Source organism: Pristis pectinata, chromosome 18 (genome assembly GCF_009764475.1).
Source record: "Pristis pectinata isolate sPriPec2 chromosome 18, sPriPec2.1.pri, whole genome shotgun sequence".
NCBI classification, from domain to species: Eukaryota; Metazoa; Chordata; class Chondrichthyes; order Rhinopristiformes; family Pristidae; genus Pristis; species Pristis pectinata.
In genome coordinates this window covers 16,817,127-16,840,443 of record NC_067422.1, presented here as the reverse complement: position 1 = coordinate 16,840,443, position 23,317 = coordinate 16,817,127, and the positions used below count along the sequence as shown (strand labels likewise).

The 23,317-nt window shown below is 39.5% G+C and overlaps 1 protein-coding gene and 1 long non-coding RNA gene across 7 annotated transcripts in view; one reads left to right on the top strand and one right to left on the bottom strand.

Annotated features, from left to right (window-relative positions):
- Positions 1-1,822: 1,822 nt before the first annotated feature.
- LOC127580156 (BAH and coiled-coil domain-containing protein 1-like) overlaps positions 1,823-23,317 on the top strand; it is a 251,414-nt gene continuing 229,919 nt past the window's right edge. For 2 of the 4 annotated variants that reach the window (XM_052033374.1, XM_052033376.1), the window contains exons 1-2: positions 9,896-10,032; positions 11,799-12,119. In XM_052033374.1, coding sequence (XP_051889334.1) covers positions 11,921-12,119 — 199 coding nt within the window. In that variant the 5' untranslated portion in view covers positions 9,896-10,032; positions 11,799-11,920. Of the gene's footprint in view, positions 2,329-9,895; positions 10,033-11,798; positions 12,120-16,678; positions 16,773-23,317 lie in introns of those variants that run through there. The other 2 variants (XM_052033375.1, XM_052033377.1) reach the window with 2 other exon arrangements.
- Positions 4,849-9,706, bottom strand: LOC127580158 (uncharacterized). Of its 3 annotated transcripts, XR_007957788.1 has the most exons (4): positions 8,997-9,700; positions 8,477-8,787; positions 6,835-7,053; positions 4,849-5,687 (listed from the first exon to the last, which is right to left on the bottom strand). It is a non-coding gene; the product is annotated as an uncharacterized LOC127580158 (long non-coding RNA). The 3 variants fall into 3 exon arrangements; XR_007957786.1 differs by lacking the exon at positions 4,849-5,687 and having other exon boundaries at positions 5,693-7,053; positions 8,997-9,704; XR_007957787.1 differs by lacking the exon at positions 4,849-5,687 and having other exon boundaries at positions 5,700-7,053; positions 9,014-9,706.

The window sequence follows — 23,317 nt, the reverse complement described above, 5'->3', positions numbered from 1 at the left end:
AGAAGACATTACCGTGAGGTAGAAGGCATTGGACAACTGTTATCATGAAGGCTGCCTGTCCCACGTGACCAGACAAGGAAGAAATTCAATGATAACTTTGTGGACTGTAACAGTTTTCAAGCAGATATTTAATCATCTTTGCCTCTATAATTAACTGTAAAATTAGCACCATGCCAAGTAGGAACTAACTCAAAAAACTGCTTTTGTTGTCTATTTTGTACTAATGATGTAACTTGAGCATTTTTGTTGATTATTTTTTATTTAAATCCAGCAGTTACCTGTAAACTATTATCATGAAAATTTATTTCAGTTACTATTCAATCCAACAGTTAATGAAGAGTCGGTAATGTACAAGATAATAAAATGACAGCTTAAGGCTGCATATGCACAATCAAAGAGTTTTAAAAGTTCCAGAGTCAATTTGTTTTTCTTCTTATGACAACAGGGTAGTTTAATGACACTTACAAAGTACTAAATAACCAAAGTTTCTTGTGTGATTTTAACTTGTGAGTGATACTTAGCTAAAGGTGGAAATATCACTTTATGTCTTTGTGAGTTTCTACTGAATTAGTTTGGAATATTAAATAATCAAATGTAACAGATGAGAAAGGGAAAATATTATTCCAGGATGGGTGGGCAGATGCGCCATGAAAGAATAAATATTGAATTGATTTGTTTCCTTTTGAGGAAGAAGTCATATGTGGAATCAATATGTTTGCACATAAAACAGAACATGTTTATGGTTGACTATGAAAATTATATGATGCATTCAAACGATAACTTCAAGAAGAAGCTAATAAAAGTCTTATCCTGGAGTATGTAAACCTGTGTATAAATACCAGTGATTACATCTCCGCGGAAGTCACTAGTCCCCATGTCTAGAAAGGCTGCGTGTGGAGGCCTAGCGGTCTGGACTTCCCACCTCCATTAGTGTTCAGTGTCGACACTGACTGACAGCTGTAGATATTACATAGTCCACTGGAGTATAATTTCCCCGAGTTTGGGATTTTTCACTACACTAGACGCGCACAGAAAAATTGCTCCATGATATGCTAAGTTGAAAACTGATAAAATTCTGCAGGGTGCAAACACCAGGACCCAGCCGGGCCACTGTGCTTCCAACCTCCAGGAACCTTGAAAATTGAAGGCAGCAGTTTCAGTGGCCAGATGATGAAGGCGACAGAAAGTGTAAACCATTGCCAATCAATATTAAAGATCAATAAACCAACAATAAATAAAGACATCAGTTCCTACAAAATAAGTGCACTCAAGTGAAGAAGCCATTACTTCAAAAGATGTGGAAGTTCTTTCTGTAAAGATAAGCTTTAGCCCACATGCATGGTTCAAGTCGACTGATCAACTCGAATCTCAGCTTGTTCTGAAATTTCAGTGGTGGCTGACGTCAACAGGATGACGCCATCCAGCAGCGGTGAGGGGTGACGTCATTCCAGGGGGGGTCCCAGAACGACGTCACTCTTTTCCCAGGGCTGTGACCTCGGCAGAAAGTTCAGGGCAATAAAAATCATGCCTGGGAGTTCTCATCCTGGGCGGGGAATCGGAGGGCACCGCAAGAAGTAGCGCGCAGGGCTCTGTCCTTTAAAAAAAGATGAATGCAGGAACGATTGTTATCGAGGAATATAATCGACATTAAATCAGGAAAAAGTAAACAGATGATCTGTAGAAAGCAAATGATATTCAGGATCAGCATCGGTGTGTGTCGCTTTCCTTTATTCCGTAGTTTGGTTATAATAGGCGCTGGTGTTGGGGGAGGGTGGTTCAGTAGGGAGGGCTGCTCTTAACAACACTTCGGAATATTGTCAACCCAACAATGGCCGAGTTTAGGAAGTTTGGAGAATTGCAGCTTCTCTACGGATCACAGAATCCGAAATTTTAGTTGGGGGAAATACATTTCCGCCCCCCACCCCCTCCCATAAAAAACAAGTAAATGTGGCGGGGGCGCCGGTGTTCGTAACAAAGGGAGCGGGCTGACTGGCCAAAGCGGGATACTGGGGAAAAGCGGAGAGGATCTGGAAAAGAGATTAGATTTCGCTTCTCTCTCATCAATTTTATGGTTAATGTCAAGCGGCTCCATTGTGGGAGAAGAGGCACGTCAGCTAGCTATAAATTCGTGAGCAGAGTGGCAGCGCAGAGCGCATCTGTTTGACCGAGTTCATTGCCTCTCATACTGTATGGAGACAGGTAGAATCCTGTTTGAGCACCATCTATCAGCAAACCAGAGTCAATCCGGGACAAAATACAAACCTACCAGACATTTACAACCGAGTTTTCTCTAGGAAACATTTTCGATCTGCCGCCTGCACCGTCTCGGTATGTTCTTTTGCTTTTAATTTTGTTTATCGGGCTGTATTTTCCCCCCGTCGGCAACTGATTGATAATCACGACAATGTATGAGAGAGAGAGAGAGAGAGAGAGAGAGAGAGAGAGCGGAAAGCAGAAATGAAACGACCTACTATAGCTAAAATATGTGCACACGGTGTGAAGAAGATGCCCTAAAATCACTGACCGCACGGTCTCCTAGTTACAAGGAATATAAGCTTAACACTGGAGTACTCGCCCTTTACCGTGCAAAGGAATGTACGGTTGCCGACTCATTTTATAATCAAAAATAACTTTTTTTTAACAAGTCAAAGCACTCAATCTATAAAGAAAAATATCCACGCATTTAAAACCGTGATGAAAGGGAGAAGATATTGCTTTGGGTTTACTGGAAATCAGGGGGGGAAGTAAAGTGCAATTTTGAGCAGAATTTGGAAGTAATTTGTATTTTTCACACACAGCCGGTTTACTTTTATCTCCATTGTCAATGTTCGGGAGTATAGTGCGGTGAGGATGGCCGACCCCTTTATTTCAGTTTTGTAATGTGTTAAGTGCCATTAATACTTCATTTAAACTTCAGATTCCAAAACCAATGTTTGTTTCCAACTTTAGATTACGTGTCAAATGGTAAAGAATAAAATCTGAAGTAACTGAGGGAATTTTCGCTTATCAGAGGATTTGTTGTACTAATTTGGAAAGGGATTATTTCGCCTGTGGATTTTTTAAAAAAATAATTATTGCCCTTCGCGTTTCTATTACTGCCGAGAAACTGTTGGTGTATCTGAACTCAAGGCAAATGAACCCTTAACAAACGGCTGCAAAATCAAACGCCTGGCACTATAAAAGAATCTGAGGTGGCGAAAATGCAATTCACCAAATTGACCCATATTTATGACAAAAATATCTAACAGTGGCTTTTGTTTGTCGCTCGGATCCTAAGAATACTTTTATTTTATCCGGTGCTGATCTTCTCAACTATCCATTGACTGTTTGTTACATCCTATTATTTAAAAAGTGTACAGAAACTGACAGGGCTTCAACCACAGGATTACAGATACGTTGCCAATTAGATCTTGTTTTGCAGGCTTAAAGCAAATAGATTAAACACTTTTGGGCTGCCGTGCCATTTAGAACCTCAAACGTCTTTTGTTTTTTAATCAAATTATAGCAGAAATTCGAGTATTTTCTTTGGCGATGAACAGATAGTAGGTCGGCTGGCGTGGAGGAAATGAAATCATGCAGAACGCTGTAATCCCTTCACTATCCGCTGAGTCCTTTTTTTAAAAAAAGATTCACATTGGCGAATAAAACGCAGTCTTGATTACAGGGACATCACGGGGAAAGAGGGGTCGGGTTGTAAAAGCAGAACATCTTTACCCTTTTCATTTACTTATTTTATTGCTTATTGTGTCTTAAACAACAAAAGAGGAATGAAAGGAGTTTGAAAGGGGAACCCCGCGGTTGGAGAACTGTTTGTAATGAGGGAGTGTAATCAGCGACTATCTTATTGTTTTCTACTGACTGATGCTAGATTGTTAATTATCTCCTTAAAATTCAGAGGGAATAAACACTTAAAACAAAACAGAAAGCTTGCTAGGCAGTAGAAGTTGATTTTTTTTAGCGCCTGTGTTGGAGATAATAAAAGGCGCCATCGTTATCTGTATACAATAGGATTCGGACTGCCCATCATTGTAAGAAAGTAATCTATGGAATCGGTTTAGCATTAAGTAAACGTACATAAATAAAATATGTGATAAATTTTACCTTGGTTATTACCGGAGGTTGAAAAGTGATGCTATAAAATAGGAGTCATTGTCAGGGTTTTAATATTGGTGTTGAAATATGTGTGTGAAAAAGAGAGAGACGACTCTGTGTGTGTGTGTGTGTGTGTGTGTTTTAAGACTTTATTCTAGGAATTCGGTCATGTCGATGTGATGTCGGGGAATTCTCCAGCGAGTAGCCGCCTCGGAGCACACCCAGAGTGGGGAGAGAGTGCACAGCGGCAAGGCTACATTGAAATCAACGTGGAAGTCCACAAACAAACGCTCTGTGAGATCAACCATCACGAGAACATACTTATATTGTAAATCAGCGTGTTATTCTATTGTAAACAGGGGGTTGCATTCGTGCTATTTTACATTCGCTGCTTTGCAATTCATTTCATGTCCGCGTTTTGTCTCTTTAAACAGATGGTACAAAAGATAAATCCGGCCCATCAGCACATTTCCCAGAAATGGTGAAATATAGCGAGCTCTTACCAAAACAGCACACGAGCTGAGCCTGGAGGTTGCAAAGACCTTGTTGTCTAACGTTTCAATGTGTGCAAGAATTTTATAAAACAGACGCGCATGTACTCAGACATAGAATAAACGGTGTACATCATTGACGTTATTTTACAGGAGAAATAATTATTTTGTTTCATTTGGACAAATATTAGATATGGAGATGTACGGGTTTTCCGCTACCTCCCCAAGAGTACATGTTACACGCCCCCCCCCCCCCTTTACCTCAGTATCACATTATGTTGGATATAAAAAAGCCCTCTACCCTTTCAGTTCACCGAATCAAGTGGGTATTGCCGCCACAGTCTCCTCCTCCCTAATCGTTCCAAATGTTTCTTTTCCGTCTTTCTCTCTGCCTACGAGGATTTCTCTAGCATATTTCACTCCCTTTTTGATCCTTTCTCTCTCTTCCTCGTGCTCCCCCGTAATCTGCTTTGTAAAATAAACACATTTTACTTTGATTAACTGCAGATTTGAAGCCACAGCCTTCCCGTCTTCCGACTGATAAGATCTGAAACCGAAAGTAGATTCGCGCTGCTCGGCGCCCGCCGAGAGAGCGTAGCCGTCCCCTCCACAGATTTACACCCTGCCACCGAGTTTCTCTAGTGGCTGTATCTGCCTAAAATAGACCTAAACTCCACCAAGTGATTTTACAATTGCCTAGAAAGTATCGGGCTCGGAGAGTTGAGAGGAGGGGCGAGGTTGTCGATTTTAAATAGATTTTTTGAAAGCAGATTGTTTTAAGATCAACAGACTCCCACAGTGCGAGCGCATGGTGTCAAACTCCATGTATATGGGGATTTTACATTCACAGAGTCACTCGAGCTCCTTCCGCCAAATATCGGTTCCTGAAATTTGAGCTCTCTTGAATGTTTCAGTGCAACTCACTTTAAGGCCACAGCTAGCTCCATCCGGCCTGTCCTCGGTTGCAATTCGAACCGAAAGAGGAATTTTTATCTCGGGGGAAAGCATTCTCGATTCGTTGTTCCTTCTGAGAAGTGCACCAGAGCCTCCGGCGTGGAAGTTCACACAACGCGGAACAATCCAATCCAATATTAAAATGGCCATCTGCATGCAGTGTATATCATTTATTTAGATCGGTAATTAAATTCACTACAATACATAAATTCATCAGCAGATAGCGATTGCTAATAACTATCTCACATATTGAGCATCGATTGTGTTTTCGTCACCTTGCTATGCAATACATTGATAATTAACAGCTCCGACAAGTCATAAAATCCTTTTAGTTTAAGCATAACCCTTTGGACAAGTTTCTGTTGTGAACGCTCAAGTTTATTTCCCTTATTCTTAAAAAGTAGCGACTATTAAACTGACAGGAACCCCCCAACGCTAACCATGGACATCAAACAGAAAGTAAGGCCAAGCGACAAAAAGCATTGACTAAAGTCTATGTTATTTTAAAGAAAATCTGATATATTGTCAGAAATAAGCTGCTCGTTTGTCGCGCAAATGCAAAACAAATTAAACAATTGTTTAAATAATTACTCGTGGATACATAAAGAAAAACTCAAAACATTTATCTCCAGTTGAAGGTTTAACCGCACCTCGCGTACATTTGCGGCACGTGAGTCCTCCCGTAAATGAAAGATTGTGATGGATTTAATCAGAAATCGCCAAATCCATTAAAAAAAATCTGCCCAAGCAACAATATCCACAAAAGAAAATGCTAATAGCTTACTCGAATAATGTAAGCTCGACCGCCTTTGGCCTGCTGTTCATAGTAACGTAACATTAAAATTTATAATAAAATGCTAAAAAAAACTTATCGAGCTAGCAAGAATTAAATCTGGAGCTAGTAGGGATTTTTCCCCTGTAAATGGACAATCGATAGAAATTGTTGACTTAAAATTATCTTGTACTATTGGACTAAAATGTCAGTGGAATTTTGATTTTAAGGAGACCAGTTTCTTTGATTACTGACGAGATATATTTGTGATAAAACACACCCCGTGCGCCTGAAAGTAAACGCTCTCAGTTGCTAAATTTAGCAGCAAAGCTGCGAGTTCTAACAGTGTCGATATTTCTATGGGAATGTATGACTGAGGAATCCAGATTAGAACCTAAGCAATTTGTTTAATATTTTTATAGGCGCAAAATTTGTTGGAGAGGCCATCTCATCCCCTCAAGTTGATTTGAGAGCTCGCGGCGGAGCAGTTTACATTGTACTAAACTCCCATTACATTGTGCTTACTTAAGCAGCAGGGCGATTACGCAGTATACGTGGCGGATCCTTAACCAGGTTCAGAGTTGGAGCTCCATATTCACACTCTTGCTATCAAGAATCAAGCGGCAGAAATTCACTTGTCAGGGGAAGATAATGGTAGAGAAACCGCTTTCACACAATCCGTGTTTGGGATTTTGTTTTCCACTGTGTATCCACGTGCTCCCTATTCTTAAATTTGGAAACCTGCTAAAAGAACAAAGCTGGAGAGTGAACTCCTGGAACAGGAAGATTAACTAGACCAAGCTACGTTCAAAATGCAATTGAATCAGTTGTGCATTTTATCTCATTGCACGACTATCTTCTTCCCCCTCCTAACATACTCATTTGGAAAAAAAACACGATCAGATTTGGCTGGGTTCCTAAAGCCGCCACAGTTTTAGTAAATTGTTGCGTCTTTACAGACTTATTTCTAAACTAAATACGGCAAAGTTCAATACGTAGTCCTTCCAAAGAAGCCAAAAGAAAGGCCTAGCAGCCGTGAATGGGGATTGCTATCTTTATTTTCAATCATTTAGGCTAGTTTCCTTCAAGCGATTACATGATAGTAACTTTATGATATAGCGTGAGAGCGCCGCTGTACATAAAGAGCCCATTGTACAAATTGTATTTTTTATTTTTTTGATAAAAGCTGTTCGAGCCTAAAGAGGAAATGTCTGACCTTATGAGGTATTTCAGTTTTTTATGTGTTTTCTTTGATTTTCCGTTACAGTCACTTAGAATTGTAATACTAAGTACGAACAGACATCTGGTTTACCTTTGGAACACTTTCTCTTAATTGATGTTTTAAAGTGCTCTTTATGACGATCGGTAGGTTCCAACTTATTAAAGCTAAATCCAGATCTTCGACCCCTCCCCATTTAAAAAAGATGCAACACTGGGTACGTGATCGGTATAAAATGTCTGAATTTGCAATTAAACAGGCGTTTAAAAAAACGCACTAGGCATCCACTGCCTGTAGACTGCTTTTTAGATTTTTCGAGCCCCGTTTAATTTTACGTTTTTCTTCAATAAAATGCCTCGTAATGAAGCAACCGTGCCAATAGCTTCTACCATTTACGAGAATGACCTCAACAGCTTATAATGTAACACAGATGCTGTACCCTATTAGAGAGATTTCTCACATTCACTCAGAGCTAGGTGGATTAAAGTAACAGTCTCCTTTCTGAGATTCTTACAATCCATATTGAAATCATGCAGCAAAATAACTGACTGGTGCCTTTCCTATTTAAATGTTCCTTTTTTCCTACACAGCGCGATATTCTCTCAGAATGGACTCCCATTTTATTGCAGTTAGATGCTTTCTGACGGTCATGCTTCCGAATCAGACCCAAAGCCCAGAGATCACTGGTTGGTCGGTTCTGAATGCATGAAAGCCGTCTAAAACTGACAGTTTACGGCAGGGGAAAACCAGATGTTGGCACTGTAGGTTTTAACACGTTTAATGGGTATTTGTGTCTGCACTTCGTATCTATTTTAATCTATATACCAATTCACAACTGGCGCGCTTGCAAATCCTTGTATTGAAAAATTCATGAAATATACTGGTACGAAATTTACAAGCAGTAATTTTCATTCTCTTAGATGTAATTGAATATTGCTTTTTTTTTACCTATCGTCCCCTCCTGCGTTTTTTTTGCAAGACTGTTTTTAAGAAGCGTCCTTTTTCTCTTCCCTTTTTTGTGTGTTTTGCGTTGCATTGCAAGCATGTAGAGAGTAGCCTCCGGCCTCTGGTGACAAGTCCTCGTTCCGGTAGTTGGATCTGGGTGTAAGATCGAAGGAAACTGTCAGTCAGTGATGCTTCATTGATCACGCACAATCCTCTTTGCAGGACTTGCCTTCTTCAACAGCCATCAGTCATTTTGCATTAATTATCCAATCCACTGGTCCTCCAGGCTTCAACAGGGCTCCTCTGTGCACTCACTGTTGGTGCAAGCGAGTGAGTGAGAGAGCGAGAGAAAGAGAGAGAGGCAAAAAGACGAGAAATACAAAATAAAATAAAAGACAAATGAGAGAACCAGGTGCACATGTTTATCTACGAATAAATATGATCGGCGGGCTGGGATTGCCCCAGAGGTAGTGAATGGATGATAGAGAAAACAGAATTAGGAAATAAATTTGTTTAAACCCACCTCGATTTGTCATTTACCTCTTTTGAAACTTCTGCACCGAAGAATGAAGTCCATGCGGATACAAGCACACACCATCATCTGTTTACTGCAAGCACATTGCCTTCCAAACTTCCTCTTCGCGCCAGGCGACTTATATTGAATTTCTTCACCCTTTCGTGCACAGTTGGTTGTTCCAACTTCTTCAGATCTCACGTTTTTCCTTCCTTTGATCTTATATTTTTTATGCCCGGTAAAGCACTTGTATCTTCCTCGCGCTCGCCGTTATGTACCTTAAAGTACTTTAAAAAAAGTCTATCCATTTGTTGCTCGTCAATGCACTTCGTTCTGTCGGAGTAATCTTTGCGCCTCCTTCCTGGTGTTGGAAAAGTCTGCTGCCTCGCTTTTACTGTTTCCTTTCAGGCACCTCTTTTTGTCTCCCACGGTTCTTTCACATTCTGTCCTTTTCTTCCTCGTTGCTTATCCCACTTCCTCACTGTTCTGAAACTCTTTTTGCTTGGGTTTCCACATGTTTGCATGTATTTGCTTTCCCCCCTCTCAGTGAGAATTTCTCTGCAAAGATCACCTTCGTCCTGCAATACATCTCCACTCTTTCACTCTTCCCCTTTTCTGCTCAAGGGCCATTTGGGTCTCTTCGGAGGCCGCCGCGAAACCGTCACTTCCCTTTATATCTCTCTCCTGGCAACTCTCAGCCAGGGGCGCCCCGAAACCGTCGCCGCGCCCTAATTGCTTTTCATGCAGCCCGGTGCGGACTGGCCGCGAGCCAATCAGAGGCTTGTTTACACTGGTTGATTGACAGAAAACTGGCAAACCGCCAGCCAATGGAAGTCTTGTTTACACAGGTTGATTGACAAGAGCCCAGGATTGCTCGCAGTGCGTGCCTCATTGTACAGACAAGTTGTTGAAGTAAGAAATCTTTTAGTGCTCGTGCTCACTGCAACCTTTTCAGAAGTGTAGCATGTCAGATAGCGTCCAGATAATTAAAAATTATTTTCTTTTTGCTTTTTTCACTATAAGGCAGTGTATACTCGGAATTCCAGTAAGTACACGTTTTTGCTACATATATACAATAAAATTCAAAATACAAACATAAGAATTGAAATATTTGTTATTTTAACTGTAACCTAATGTTTATCAGTCTGTGTTTGTTATTAAAGCAATGTAATCAACAAACCGTTCTCGATTTTTGTTTGTGAAATCCCATTTTTGTCCGTGCATAAAACGGAAACAGAAGCTCCAAGCGGGCGGCTGTAGTTGTACATCCGCTCTAGGCGCTCTCTGGTCCGGCTTGACGCGAGAGAACAATTCGCGCTGAGCAGATCCCATTCACCTCCCCAAAACACCTTTTCAAATGCGTCCCAAAATTTTTAAAAACTGAATTAGCGTGGAAAGCCTCTGGAACCGCCGCGTTGCCTTTGATATTATCAAGAAGACATTGAGCAGAGGGAGCGGTCTGAGCTCTAGCAGCTTTCTTATCGCACTGTAATGATACGGAATGTCTCATTCCTGTTCGGCATTTTGAGAGACGATCTCATTTAAAAAAATACTAAACGTACAAAAGCAGTAAAAATGAGTGATAACTTTCACCGCCGTTTTGTCGGCGAGCAGATAACGCCAGGATTTTAATTTTAAAGCACAGCAGTGCTTGTTGGAGATTAAGGAGCACACTGAAGCAAATGGTAATCATATTATAATGTAAATTGACAACCCGACTCCCCATATGACAAAAACGAGCATTTTATACTGTCCGATTCTAGCTTTCGTTAAAATATAGATTGTGGTCGGTTGATTTTTGCCACATCTTTGCGGCTCATATTTTACATTGCAATTTATTGAGTAGCATGCATTATTTTTAGCTGTAGAACGCATAATGTTTGTATTTCACACATGGCGCTTTTGCACACATAAAATCGGAATTTCGAGATAACTATTGGTTGATGAAGGGGAATCTTCCAATTCGTTTCCTTAATGTTAAATTGTCTAGCATTTAAATTATTTCACACCGTTCTGTAATTTTAGCGTGTTGTTGCATTGGAAACATCACCCCGACATTAATGTCATGTGAAAATACAGAAAGAAAGAAGGTGGGAGTAGGAATGTTGCAAAATGAGAGGAGAAATGAAAAGGCAAATTCGAAGCATCCAAGTGAACGATAGTGTCTTAAAGTAAATTGCCTTCTTCACAGCGTCTGTGCGCCATTGCCTAAAAACGGGTGTATACATATAATCTGCAAAAATAACTGAACAAAATATTAAAGAAAAACACGGTACAAATTCTGTCCTGTAAACCAATTCGTCTTAGAAACGGGCCGCCTTTAATAAACATTTCATTGTTTAATCCTCTGAGTGTCATGAGTAATTTATGTCCCCGGGAGCCGTGCGCTGAATGCAGGCTCTGTAAGTGCAGATATTTGGTTTAATTTTCTTTTATTCTTGAGACTAGCAAATGTTGAGGTAAATCGACGTGATTGATGAAAGAGAATGCATTAAAATATAATTTCGTATATATTTTACACATTTTTATAAATATTCCCGGGCAATTCTACTTATGCTGTTAAAATAATTTGGCTGGAGAAAGGTTATCCTGAATTTTCTATTCTCTCGGTTTGGGTATTATTACAAGGGAGTTGGAAACCGAGTGGTTTTGAATTATCAGGAAGGGTATGAGTTTTCATTTGATGTTACTGTACTTGGTGCAGTATGGCGGCTGCAGGAAAGGCAGGACGGAGCCTGCAAAGTTTCTCTTGCCCGGGTTTGAAGCCCAGTATAGATATACGATTGATGGCTGATTCTCCCTCTGTTGCAGAGTATGGAAGACTCGACTGGCTGTAAACCAGAACACCCAGATGAGCTTGGATCCGCTTGAATCCATTCCGGAGACTCGTTCGGCTTTGTGGATCTGTACATTGAGGGTGATCTCAGTCCGTTATGGACGGCAGAGAATTCGCTCCTCCTCCCCACCTCCTCTCTCATGCGCTCGGCGTGGAGGCGGCCAGGGAGCGAGGCGCCCTGGCGCACCGAGCCGTCGGAAGAATTGCCTCAACCGGCCACAGCACGGCACCGCACCCGGCTCATTTCCAACCTGCAAAATATTTCCCATCTCCCCTCCCCATGGCCACACATTCAGGTTAGTGGAACTCAACAGGAACTCGTGTGTAAATATCTTTGTCTGCAAGTCTAGACCGCCAGATCGGAATATTTTTTTGTTGTTTTGAAAATAGCTCTGATTTTTTTTTAAACCGAAAGCATATAGATTCGTGCAGGCTTTTGTTAAAGAGCTGTTACCAGCAGCAATGTTTAGCAATCGCTTTATTTTATTAACAGCTAAATGTTTCTCAGATAAAGCTTAGTTTGATCAGTAGAAGTTTATACTAAAAATTCTGATAAGCGTATCATATTCTGTAGAAAAGTCTACTAAGGATGGGCATCGCATATTCAAATGCTGTTATCTAATACAGAGGCTATAGTCACCTTGAATAAAGAGGCTGTTCGCGGAGATCTGTATATTGATAAATTGTAATGCAATAATAGGAAGATTCAAACCCTCATGTTCTGCGTATTCTGCAGAAATGTAATAGTGCAAAACGATATTGAATGGAGCTGTTCAAACAGAGAGAGATCGCTGTCACGTTTAGCATTCAGCTTAAGTGGCAACATGTCTGTCTGCGGGTGTGTAGTGGTGTGGTGTAATGCTCGAAAATCCGGTTTCTAAAATGGTTTGCGAAGTGTGAGGGTGAAAATGGGTTCACTCGGCATTCAGAAACTTGGTCAAGTGTTTCTGGTATTCTGTTAAACAAATACTACACAGGCGATAGAGCAAAAAGAGTGTTCTACCGTCTGGTCCACAAAGAGGAAAGAAAAGACAGAAATGCCGAGTTTGGTTTTGTGTGTAACTGCTCGTCGTGTCCTTGGAATGAAGCATTAATTATACACTTTTATATCTGTAATATAGATGGTTTTATTTAGTGCACTGCTGTGGAATTGCACACGACCCAAAGAACAGGATTGTACTGTACCATTCCAAGTCACTTCTCTTCTGTAAGATTCACATTTAAGCTATCGTGGTCGTTCACAAATGTTGCTTCACGGCATTCCTCGGTAGTAACAGCAGTAACATAATAGAGGTTGTCAGTTCTTGGTTTTGTCAGAGCAGATGTTTTGAATGTCGGTGTTTCTGATTTTTTTTCCCAGCGATGGTTTCTAAGTATATAGTTTGGATCAAGTTTCATCTTTAAAAAAAGAGAAAAAAAAACACATGCACAAGCGCCTTGCTCGGGGTGCTGGCGATGGCGGGGCTTCGGTTGGACTTGCTAGCATTTCTGGTGGAAAAAAAATCACTTCAGTCACCGCCGAGAATAGTCACTGAACTTTCCCCCCTCCCCCAGAAACAACAGGCTGTTCAATCACCGCTTACTTTTGCGTGCACTGACAAGTTGAGGAATAAATACAACATTTGGTGGGGTTTAGCAGTGTAAAAGATGTGATGGGATTCTTCGTGTGTTACATAGGGAAATAGTTAAATTGCCATCATTGAGGTGACCCACACCACCCCGGACATCGGCTCCACTGCCAGGCTTCGGGTAGGTTGCAGAGTTCCTGTGTAAGCGTGTGGAAATTTGGAGGGAAAAAATCTACATTAAAACAAGCTATTTTTTGATCCCGTGCTACTTTTTGCTTAGAGGCGATTGCCGAGTCGATATTGCAGTAGTCATATGAAAGGTTTCTGTCTATAGGCATTTGGATTGATAAATCCCTGTTAGAAAATGTTTAATACCGGCCGATGCGAGTTATAAACGTGGCGGTAAAATTGTGTTTGGAAATGGCCGGATCTGTGGATTAGAATTCCAAATACGAATCAAGACTTCCATTGGGGATTTGACCAGCAAGATGACAAGGTTGTGAGGAATACTGAAATCATGACCGTCTTTGAGAATAACGACACGGATTCTGAATAGTCGGAGTCCAGTAATACGGGTGTTCTAACGTTTCGCTTGATGCACTTGGCACCGAGTCAAAACGTTTCATTAATCTGACTGCAATATAAACCAATCTAAACAGGCGCAATCTCCATTTTTACAAAAGTGACCCAACGCTCCCCATTGATTAAACCAGAATATCCTGTCTTTTTTTTTGTCATTGTACATCACGTACATTTCAGAAGGGAATTTTTTTAAAAAAGATATGAGTTTTTAAATATCCTTTTGTTTCGGCTTTTAACTATCAATTGATCTTTGCATTGATAGACAGTAATCAAATTACATAAAATGAAGCCGTTCAGTGTAAATACTTTAACAAAATGCAACATCAAATTTGACCAGTTCATTTGAATTATATAAGCACGCATATATATACAGAATCCCAATTTTCTGTTGTTTGTTTGCAAGTTCCAACATGACTTAACACCACCGTACTACTTTGAACAGATTTTGTTTTACTACAACACAGTGAAACGCAACGCCGAGTAATATTTTTAAGAAAACCTTGTCCGTGTGCTCCGTAAACTGGATTCAATCTTTGCTGTAGGGTCATTTCCCATTTGATAGTTTATTTGACATTATTAATTGCAATCTATCCAGGAATGCGACCACGGCCCTATCCCAGCCAGTCAGGCGGCAGGTAGAATGGAAATCTATGGAACAGAAAGTTGTGCCAGGATTGAACATTCTGGCGACAAATTATTTATATTACTCGCAGCTACCTGTTTTTGGGTCAATTCCGGTTTCGAATGCGCCTCTGATGCAGAAAAAAAATAAAAGCCTGATAGATTTTCAGCATCTAAAAAATGATCTTGGGATGTTTGCCATTTTTTGCCCGGCTTTTGCAGATATTTGTGAGCAGGAATAGTAATGCTATGTTCAGGGGCTGGCAGTGTAATGTGTGAATATGCTGATACCAGTCCATATGCATTACTTTCCAAAATGGAATTAATGAAAAGACCTGCCGTCACACGAGTCTACCTTCGTCCAAATCTATGATTCTGCACATTTATCCTATTATTTAAATACTTAAAATGATATTGCTGAAGAATAAAACTAAACCTTCAAATCCAGCACACTTCCGAAGCCACGGGGTTTAAATCTCTCTCTCTCTCTCTCTCTCTGACAAACACACACAAAAGGAATTCACGTCAGTTTTATCCCGATGCTATTTTTGATTTTTGCCTTTGCCGATTTCTGTACTTTAGTTTGTACTAATCTCTCCGTCAGCGTGTGTCCACTTCCATATGAAGAGTTTCATTTTTCACGGCACGGTTTTCTGGTTTCTTGTATCTTTAGTCTGGCTGAGTCATTTCTAATTTTTCTTCCCCCTTCACCAAACTATTTTTGTTTCTCATTGGCCTACAATACCGTCCGCTTGTAAAGGTTTCCTATTTTATTTGTGAAATTGCTTGTCAATAGAAACGTAGATCAATATTTAGATAGTTTTATTAGTCAAATAGATTTATTAGTCAGACAAGTCGATAGACGAGTTGATTTATTACTTTTTATCAGATGAAACAGATAATGGAGAGATGCAGATGTTAGAGTGCATGTTGTACTATCAGAGAGATATGTACATATGGGGAACGTTTCATTTAAACCGAGCAGAAACAATGGCTGCAGGTATGTATACAGACAGGCAAATCTCATACAGGAGATATCGTATCCACGCAACATTATTTACTTAGAAACATAATAAACCCAATTAATACTAGACTTTAAAGTCGGGATCCGTTGATTAGATGGGTCTAAATTTTGAATATATTTAATATGAAGCAAATATTGATATTACCAGTTGGAAAACATGCTACATGCGCATGAACCTGTGATGGACGAGGTTGTTGGATGGTTCCAGGAGTTTAGACTCTCTTGTCTTCCTTCCTTTGCTACACCCTGTAACCTTGGTCGGTAGCTGGGCGATTGGACACGATCGCTTCTCTGCCATAGGTGTGTCTCCCCTCCTCCCGCCTCCTCTGCCGCTGACTTATCGAGGGGTTTTGCTAAACCCTGAACATCCCTCACATCTTCCAAGTCCTTCAAATGAAATCGGTTTCGGGATTTCTTTGGATTGTTTTTAGTACTTTGACACTTTCTTAGCAAAATGTCACATTGAAGGATAAAAAAATACACTCAGACCGTGCTAGTCAATGTTGGAAACGTCTGGTGTGGGCCGGCTTGGAAACTTTGTGTGTGAATGACTGCGTTCGGTAATGTAACCGTTTTTGGTCTTAATGTGGCATATTAAAAAGGCTAGTGTTTTTGTAGCAGTTGTACAAACATAAATAAGCCCAGCCGTTTGTGAAGTTTTGGAATTAGAAGCCACGGAATGCAAAAGAAATATCCAGTAAGTGAAGTAATTTTGTTCATTTTTTTAAAAAAAACAAATGAGTCATTACAAATTAAAATCCCGCCATTGAAGCCTTAATTTACTTAGTGCCTGTTTGCTGCATTTCACTTATTATGGACAACGAGGCATTTCCTGGAGAAGATTTAATTTTGCTCTAAAATGCTTGATGCTGCTCAAGCGACTACAACTAGGCGGTACTTAGCAGAGTCTGCACAAATGTCAAGAAATACCTCACAGAACAACTAAACAACCGCAAAAACAGAGGAACACACGATGTTTCATCTTTGACGACATCTTTCTTGAACAGCGGAGATTATCTGACTGAAAGCAAATTTAGCTTCATTTACAAAACACATTCTGAAAGCACCTCGCCCTGACGGGACGGTCAGTTTGTGTGCCTCTCAGATTAAGTTTCATTGCAGTGGCAACATCCAACTGGGGCCGGACTCTTAAGGTAAAGTAGATTTTATTTTAGACGACTTTACCTCGTTGGCTAAAACTAAACACATTAAAAACGACGCCCGCCATTCCTAATTCTTCTGGGCTCTTGAATCCAACTCAAGGATTAGAAGAGAGATTCCGAAAGTGCATTACAACTGGCCCTCTCTTTATGTTGTTGAAACATTCAGCATTTATCCCTTAATCATGCCTTTCATTTACAATTACTCTACTTCCTTTGGAAGAACGGACTGAGGCTCAGTTGACGCATAAAATCTTGCAAACTCTCTATGTCCCTAAACCAGGATTTTGAAGCTTTTCAATGTAGCGTGCACTCCTGAGGCCAAAATATATGATGGAGTAAATCATAAAGCAGATATCACTTCTAAATGAAACATACGGTCTGAAATTAGACAGTGGAGGCTGCGTAACACCAAGGGATTCAATTGCTAGTTCAGTGAGCTCACAGATTCATAATCGGGGTGACGGTTAGTAGGTAAGTAGACTGTTATTCTGTATTTCTCCCTCGGATTACCAAATCAAACACCAAAGAAATTAACTTTCAAGCGTTACATAATTGGACTTTTTGTTAAACAAGAAGCAATCCCCTCAGATGCTGCGATCTGGTTCTGAGTTAAAAGAAGTAATATATATTATAATATGTATTTAAAAAAAACTCATTGGTTAAACCCGAAATAGATTCTCTTCCCTGTTAAAATCTTTACTGCTTTTAGGTAAATCCCGAGCGTGTTAAAGCTGTTAGACGCCTTTCTGCTGTATCCCGCCGAGAGAGCCGATGTACCAAAGTGCTAATTTGAATTTTCTTTGGAAAATTCTGTTTTTTTAAAAAAAAAGTGAGGACTCGGCGGCTGCTAAAGCTTTCGAGCTGGTGTATTGTGCTGGGTTTGAATTGAGATCCCCGCCTTCTCTAATCTTACTATTTATTTACTCTGCAGCTCCCGCTGATCTTATTCACTCAGTCTGTTTAGAAAAGCATCGGCTGTTTTATTTTCTCTCTCATTTACAACAACCTCCCTCTACCCCTGTATATCTCATTTAAAGGGGCTTTAATGAGCACAGTTTTATATTGGTTTCTTCCGATGCAACTTAATCGGAGCATTATTTTTTATAAAAGAAAACATACTTTCAATTTGCATTTTAAAACTGACCGGACTGAGTGGGAATATTCGAGTGAATTTCTTTTCAGAACCATTTTAAAACTCGATCATTCCATTCGCAGCTTTATTCACACGAGGCCGAGGGTTTATTTTTACACCAAAAACGATTAAAACAAATACCCGGTTTTAAATTTTGTCACAAAACGTAAACTTTTTTTGTGACTGTAACAGCTTTGTTTACATTAAGGAAAAATGTGGCCAAAGCGTGCAGCGGTCAGCAAGTTTTATAGTGCAGAATGTTTAGACATGTACTAGAAAAGGGGCTGTGGACTTTAATCATTTGTAATCCAATCTATCCACTTATCCATATTAGTAAATTAATTGCAAAATTGTTTTACAACATAAGCACAATTATGTTGGAGGAAAGGTTTGTTCAATGTATGAGATTATAATTCTGGGATTTTTGGTGATCGTTATCATTTTACAGTCATAGCATGCAGTTCAGACAGGAATTCTCAACTTCTCAAACTGATAGCAACAGTTGAAGGCAGCAGTGGGTTTCTTTCTATGACTAATGCTCCTCCGAGGGGAAACGGGAGACAATTGGCAAAAGTAGTTCCTGAGATTTTTAGCCATTTTGTTCTCGCTTTTTAATAACGACTGTGGTCGCACTTTTGATTAAAATGCAAACAGCTATTAATATAGTTTGGAAATTCCCTTTTAATTTCTTGTTTCTATACACATTATGCTCATCACAGTTTTCTTTTGCCTTGCATTGATTAGTTTGGACATTAAACTCAGATAACATTCAGAAAATAAAATTTGCCCGTGTATTCCTTGGAAGGCTTTAACGCACATTGCGCATGATAAACTGAATAGGGTGTTGAAAAGTTACCTCAGGTTTGAGAACGGTTTATAACTTGGAAATATTTCCAAATATGACTTTTCAAAATCAAGTATGGCGTGACTCTTATTTTTTATTGGTTCCCATTTTTTACTTAGTGGGCATTTGTCATTGTATTTTATGTTTTCAGTTCAAAAAGTTAACTATTGCCGAAATATCCCCCAATTTTCTTCGTGCCATATGACAGGAAGGGAATGTGTATTAGAACATGGTGCCAGGTTGTGAGGAGGTCTGCAGAGAGGAAGATAATATTTTTGAGCAATGATCACATATTGGGGATCCAATATTTTGAATACATTCTATTTACAGTGACATTCCCATGGAAATGCTGCTTTCATTATTTGCCAACTGAACACCTGTGACTGTACATTAATAGTAATAGAGAGCAGGGCACATTGGGGCATGCAGGGGATGTGGAAGGCGCTATACTTTTTAATGTACTTAAAGAAGATTTTCACAAATAGAAAGATTTTGCACTTGATTTTTATCATCACTGCTTTCTTGTAGTCATCTTGGAATTGGTTATTAAATTACAAAAAATGTTTTTTTTTGCTCCCTTTAACACATTGAGAATGCATCTATTTATTAACTGATGAGCTCACAAAACACATTTGGTTATTTAGGGAAATATATGAAAATAAATCAGATCCTTCCTGCATAGATGCTCTGAATATTATAAATATGAAAGACACAAGGGCAACAGAACCATTCTCTTTCTGAAACATTATTCAAATAAACATTGGTGACCTGGTTGTATTGGCTGCTTTTAACTTGGTTTTCACAAATTAGAATGTTTGTCAGAACCTGAAGAGCATTTCAATTCGTCCTGAGTGTGTTTTGAGCTGCAAATGGAGTGTTCGAGTTGAATTGAGGTGAATGTTGAGAACTGTTTTTGGAATGCATGCTGAGGACTGATCTGCATTGTAATTTTGGGATCTGCATTGGAGTTGAGTTGGTCATTTTACTGTTCACTAAATTGGCCAATGCATTGCAGCTGCATTTGGTGTCTGTTCTGGGAGTGGTGCTGGAGATTCTGTTGGGATCTTTGTGTCAGTAACTGTTCTGTAACCTTGTCGGAACCCAGGCAACCGATTGCATAAACATCTACCACATATCACACGACATGTAGAGCACATAAAGTATTCATTGACATAAAACACCTAATACTGTTAGACCTATTATGCTGTGGTTTTCCTTGGGGGCCAGAGTGACCGACTATTTGATTTAGAGTGTTTACATGAGTGTGATTTGAATTGCTTTGATTTGCAGCTGGTTTTAAACTTGCATCAGGAAATGAACATTTTTATTCTAAACCAAGTCAGGAGTAAATAATGCTGCACTGTTTGCACTTATAGTTTTATTGGGATCTAGTTAGCAAATCAGAACATAGATTTATAGTTGCAGCATAAATGATGCGTAATGCTTCTCTGATAACTTGTGGATAAATGGTACAAAGCCATAGAGATTAGGAAGGGCTCAGTTTGATCTTTTGTCTGCACTGAATTAATTGTTCTCAGCAGGCGGCGGGGGTGTGGGAGATGCAGTTGGCCTCACTATCTCTAAACTAGGAGAGGGGATATCTGCCAGTGTTCCCATTCATGATCACTGTCGGATGACCCCTCTTGGAACGCACTTGTGGGTGGATGTTGGGGAAAGATGAATTGAGCTCAGTTGGTTGCCTCTTACTGTTAAATAGATTGCAAACACTCATTGTATTGGTGAATGCTGATATTCATTGTATAGGATGGCTTCTTGGGTGAGGGACTGGAGGGTTGCCAGTGTCAGAAGAACTATACCACAGCATGAATGGCCATCGTGATAAGGAGAGAAAATGAGAAAACAGATGGGAGCTTTAGACTGCACTATTCAATTCTGTGCACTGTGAAATAAAGCCTGAGGATTCTCCTTTGAATGATTCAATAAAATAAACATTAAATTTTATATATAATAATAATTGTTTCATGTGCCCCGTATTGAATATGTTCCTCATCGATACAACAGTTTTATGTGCTTGTACAGAAGCAGCAAGATTTTGCCTCAGTTCCTACAAGGGTCATTGAGTAGACTGAGAATTCCCCCGTTTTTAACCAAAGGCAATGATGTTAGTTGGTTTGGTTTGGATGCAGGAGCTAAATTCAGGAAGAATGGTAAACATGGGAAAATAGGGAAGGCTGGAGGCCATTGAACAGAGATTGGGAAGAGTGAACCCCTGTAGCTAGTGTTTCCACATCAGTGGGGTGAAGGTGGAAATGGGGTCCAGAGTTTGGGAGTAACAGTATCAGTGTGCACTCTGGAGCTGTTCTGTTGGCAGATGATTTCCCTTGTTCTGATACAAAAGGCAGCAAGTCAAGATGGGAAATGATGAAGTCTTTGTGTAAATGTACTTTCCTGTTTGTGCTGGATAGATTGGCCAATGTTAAGGGAAGTACCTCCATTCAACTGTGAGGCATAGTGAGGGATATTGGACCTTAAAGAAATGCCCTGTGAACAATTGGAAGATGGGGTAGATAAGTTTATAATTCTTGTTGCCAAATTGTGGAACAGATTGAAAAATGTATTTAAGTTACAAATTTTAGTTTTGGTAGTATATGATTGGACAAGTAGAAATGGCTATGGTAACAACATCTCAGGGATTTGTCAAAACTTTCTTTTCCTTATCAAAGTGAGAAGTGCTAATTCTAAAGAATATAATTCTCCTCATTGAGGCCCTCAGAGGCTCTTCCAGTCAATAGTAATACAAACAGATGCAAGGGACATTCCTGCAATGCTGCCCAACAATGAGGCTGAACTCTACAATTAGAGACACATTCTCTGCTATGACAGGGTGCCTCTTTTTTGCATCCCCATGTTTCTGAATGGCTACTTCCAAAAATAGTATTGCATCAAGAAGAGCTTTGTGCTTTAAGTCCACATTCACTAAGTATTGAAGAAAGGCTCTTCTAAGACCATTTCAGTCATATCTCATAAAGCCACAAATAGAAGAGGTCTTCCTCAGCAAGCCTGGGCTTGATTGATGTTCAGGGCAGGTACATAGACCTCAGTCACAGATCAGTCATGATGTGATTGACTGGCAGAACAAATTCAGGAGGCCAAGTGGCCAATTCCTGATCCAATGTTTACAAGAGATAAACATTCATTTGCTGGCCCACTCTATGAACAGGTATCCAGGAGGATTTTCTTTTCTTGAGACAGGATAGAATTTTCTTTCAGTGCAAGGCTATTAAAAAGAATATTTGAATGATGCAATTGGTAAAAAATTAATGGAAGTAAAAAGTAATGAGTCTAACCAATTCAAAAGAACCAAAAGACACAACCAAAAAGAACATTGAACATCATTGACAATCATAAAGGATTTTATCCTTATATATAGATTATAGCAGAGAAACAAACCATTGGCCCATCTGGTCTATGTCTGTATGTGTGCTCCGTCCCACCCGATTTTTCTGCGAGCTATATATGAAGATCTGTCTATAGGTACAGAAAAGTCATAGGTTCATGCATAGAAGTGGATCTGAACTTGACAACTGTATATTTTTTAAGGGGGTGAAAAAGAATAACAAAATACTAGGGGAGTGCAGAGAGGGCAATGGGAGCAGATTTGGATACCTAGACACACAGCTTGTTTAGTTTAATGGGCTAAATGCTCACCATGTAATATTGGATGTTCTGATGTGAATAGTTATTGTCTGGATTAAATTAAATCTTAGATATATTGGAGTAAAGGTACATTGTTTACTTTCGATTAGGATTAATGAAAACATTGAGACTTTTGCAGACACTTCTTCTTAAGCTACTTTTATTTATTTAAACATTTTCTAACGGAAGAATCTGCTGTTAATAAACAGTACTACATTGAGCAAAAGACAATTAGTTCTATTGCACCACATTTATTAAAAAAGGTATACTTCAGTTGTTGCAAAAACTGTTCAGCATTTTGATACTAAGTCAGGATCTGAAAATAGCATTGCTGTTAGTTGGGTGCTGTTTGAAGTGTGCACAGTGGCAGATGGGTACAAGTGACTTACACAATTGGGGGTTCTAATTACTCGCTGTGGGACATGACTTGAAAATCACTGAGTGTGAGACCAGTGGATTGAAATCATGTATTTGAATAGAATTATTGGGACAATGAACTATCAATAAAGATAAGTTTGCCTGTTATATATTTAAACATAACAAAACTACTGTAAAGTCATATTGTTTCAGACATTAATGATAACTATTTCTGTGCTTTATACTGCGATATGGCACACCTAATGCCAATCAAAAATATTTTGTACTTCAAACTTGTTTTCGCTCTCAATAATTGAAGGTCACTTTTTTGTCCCACCCAAACTGAGTACTCAATATTCAAAGTATCGCCCTTTGCTAAACATACTTTGAATTATACTAGAGTGCATTCATGTGGGATGTATAGAATAAGTTGGGTTCAAAATGTACTGAACATAGGATTACCCTTTGTAAAGCTACTCATTGTGATTATTTTTTTTAAGATTCATGAATGAAGCTTACAGAAAATGCTTGAGTCACTTCTGACAA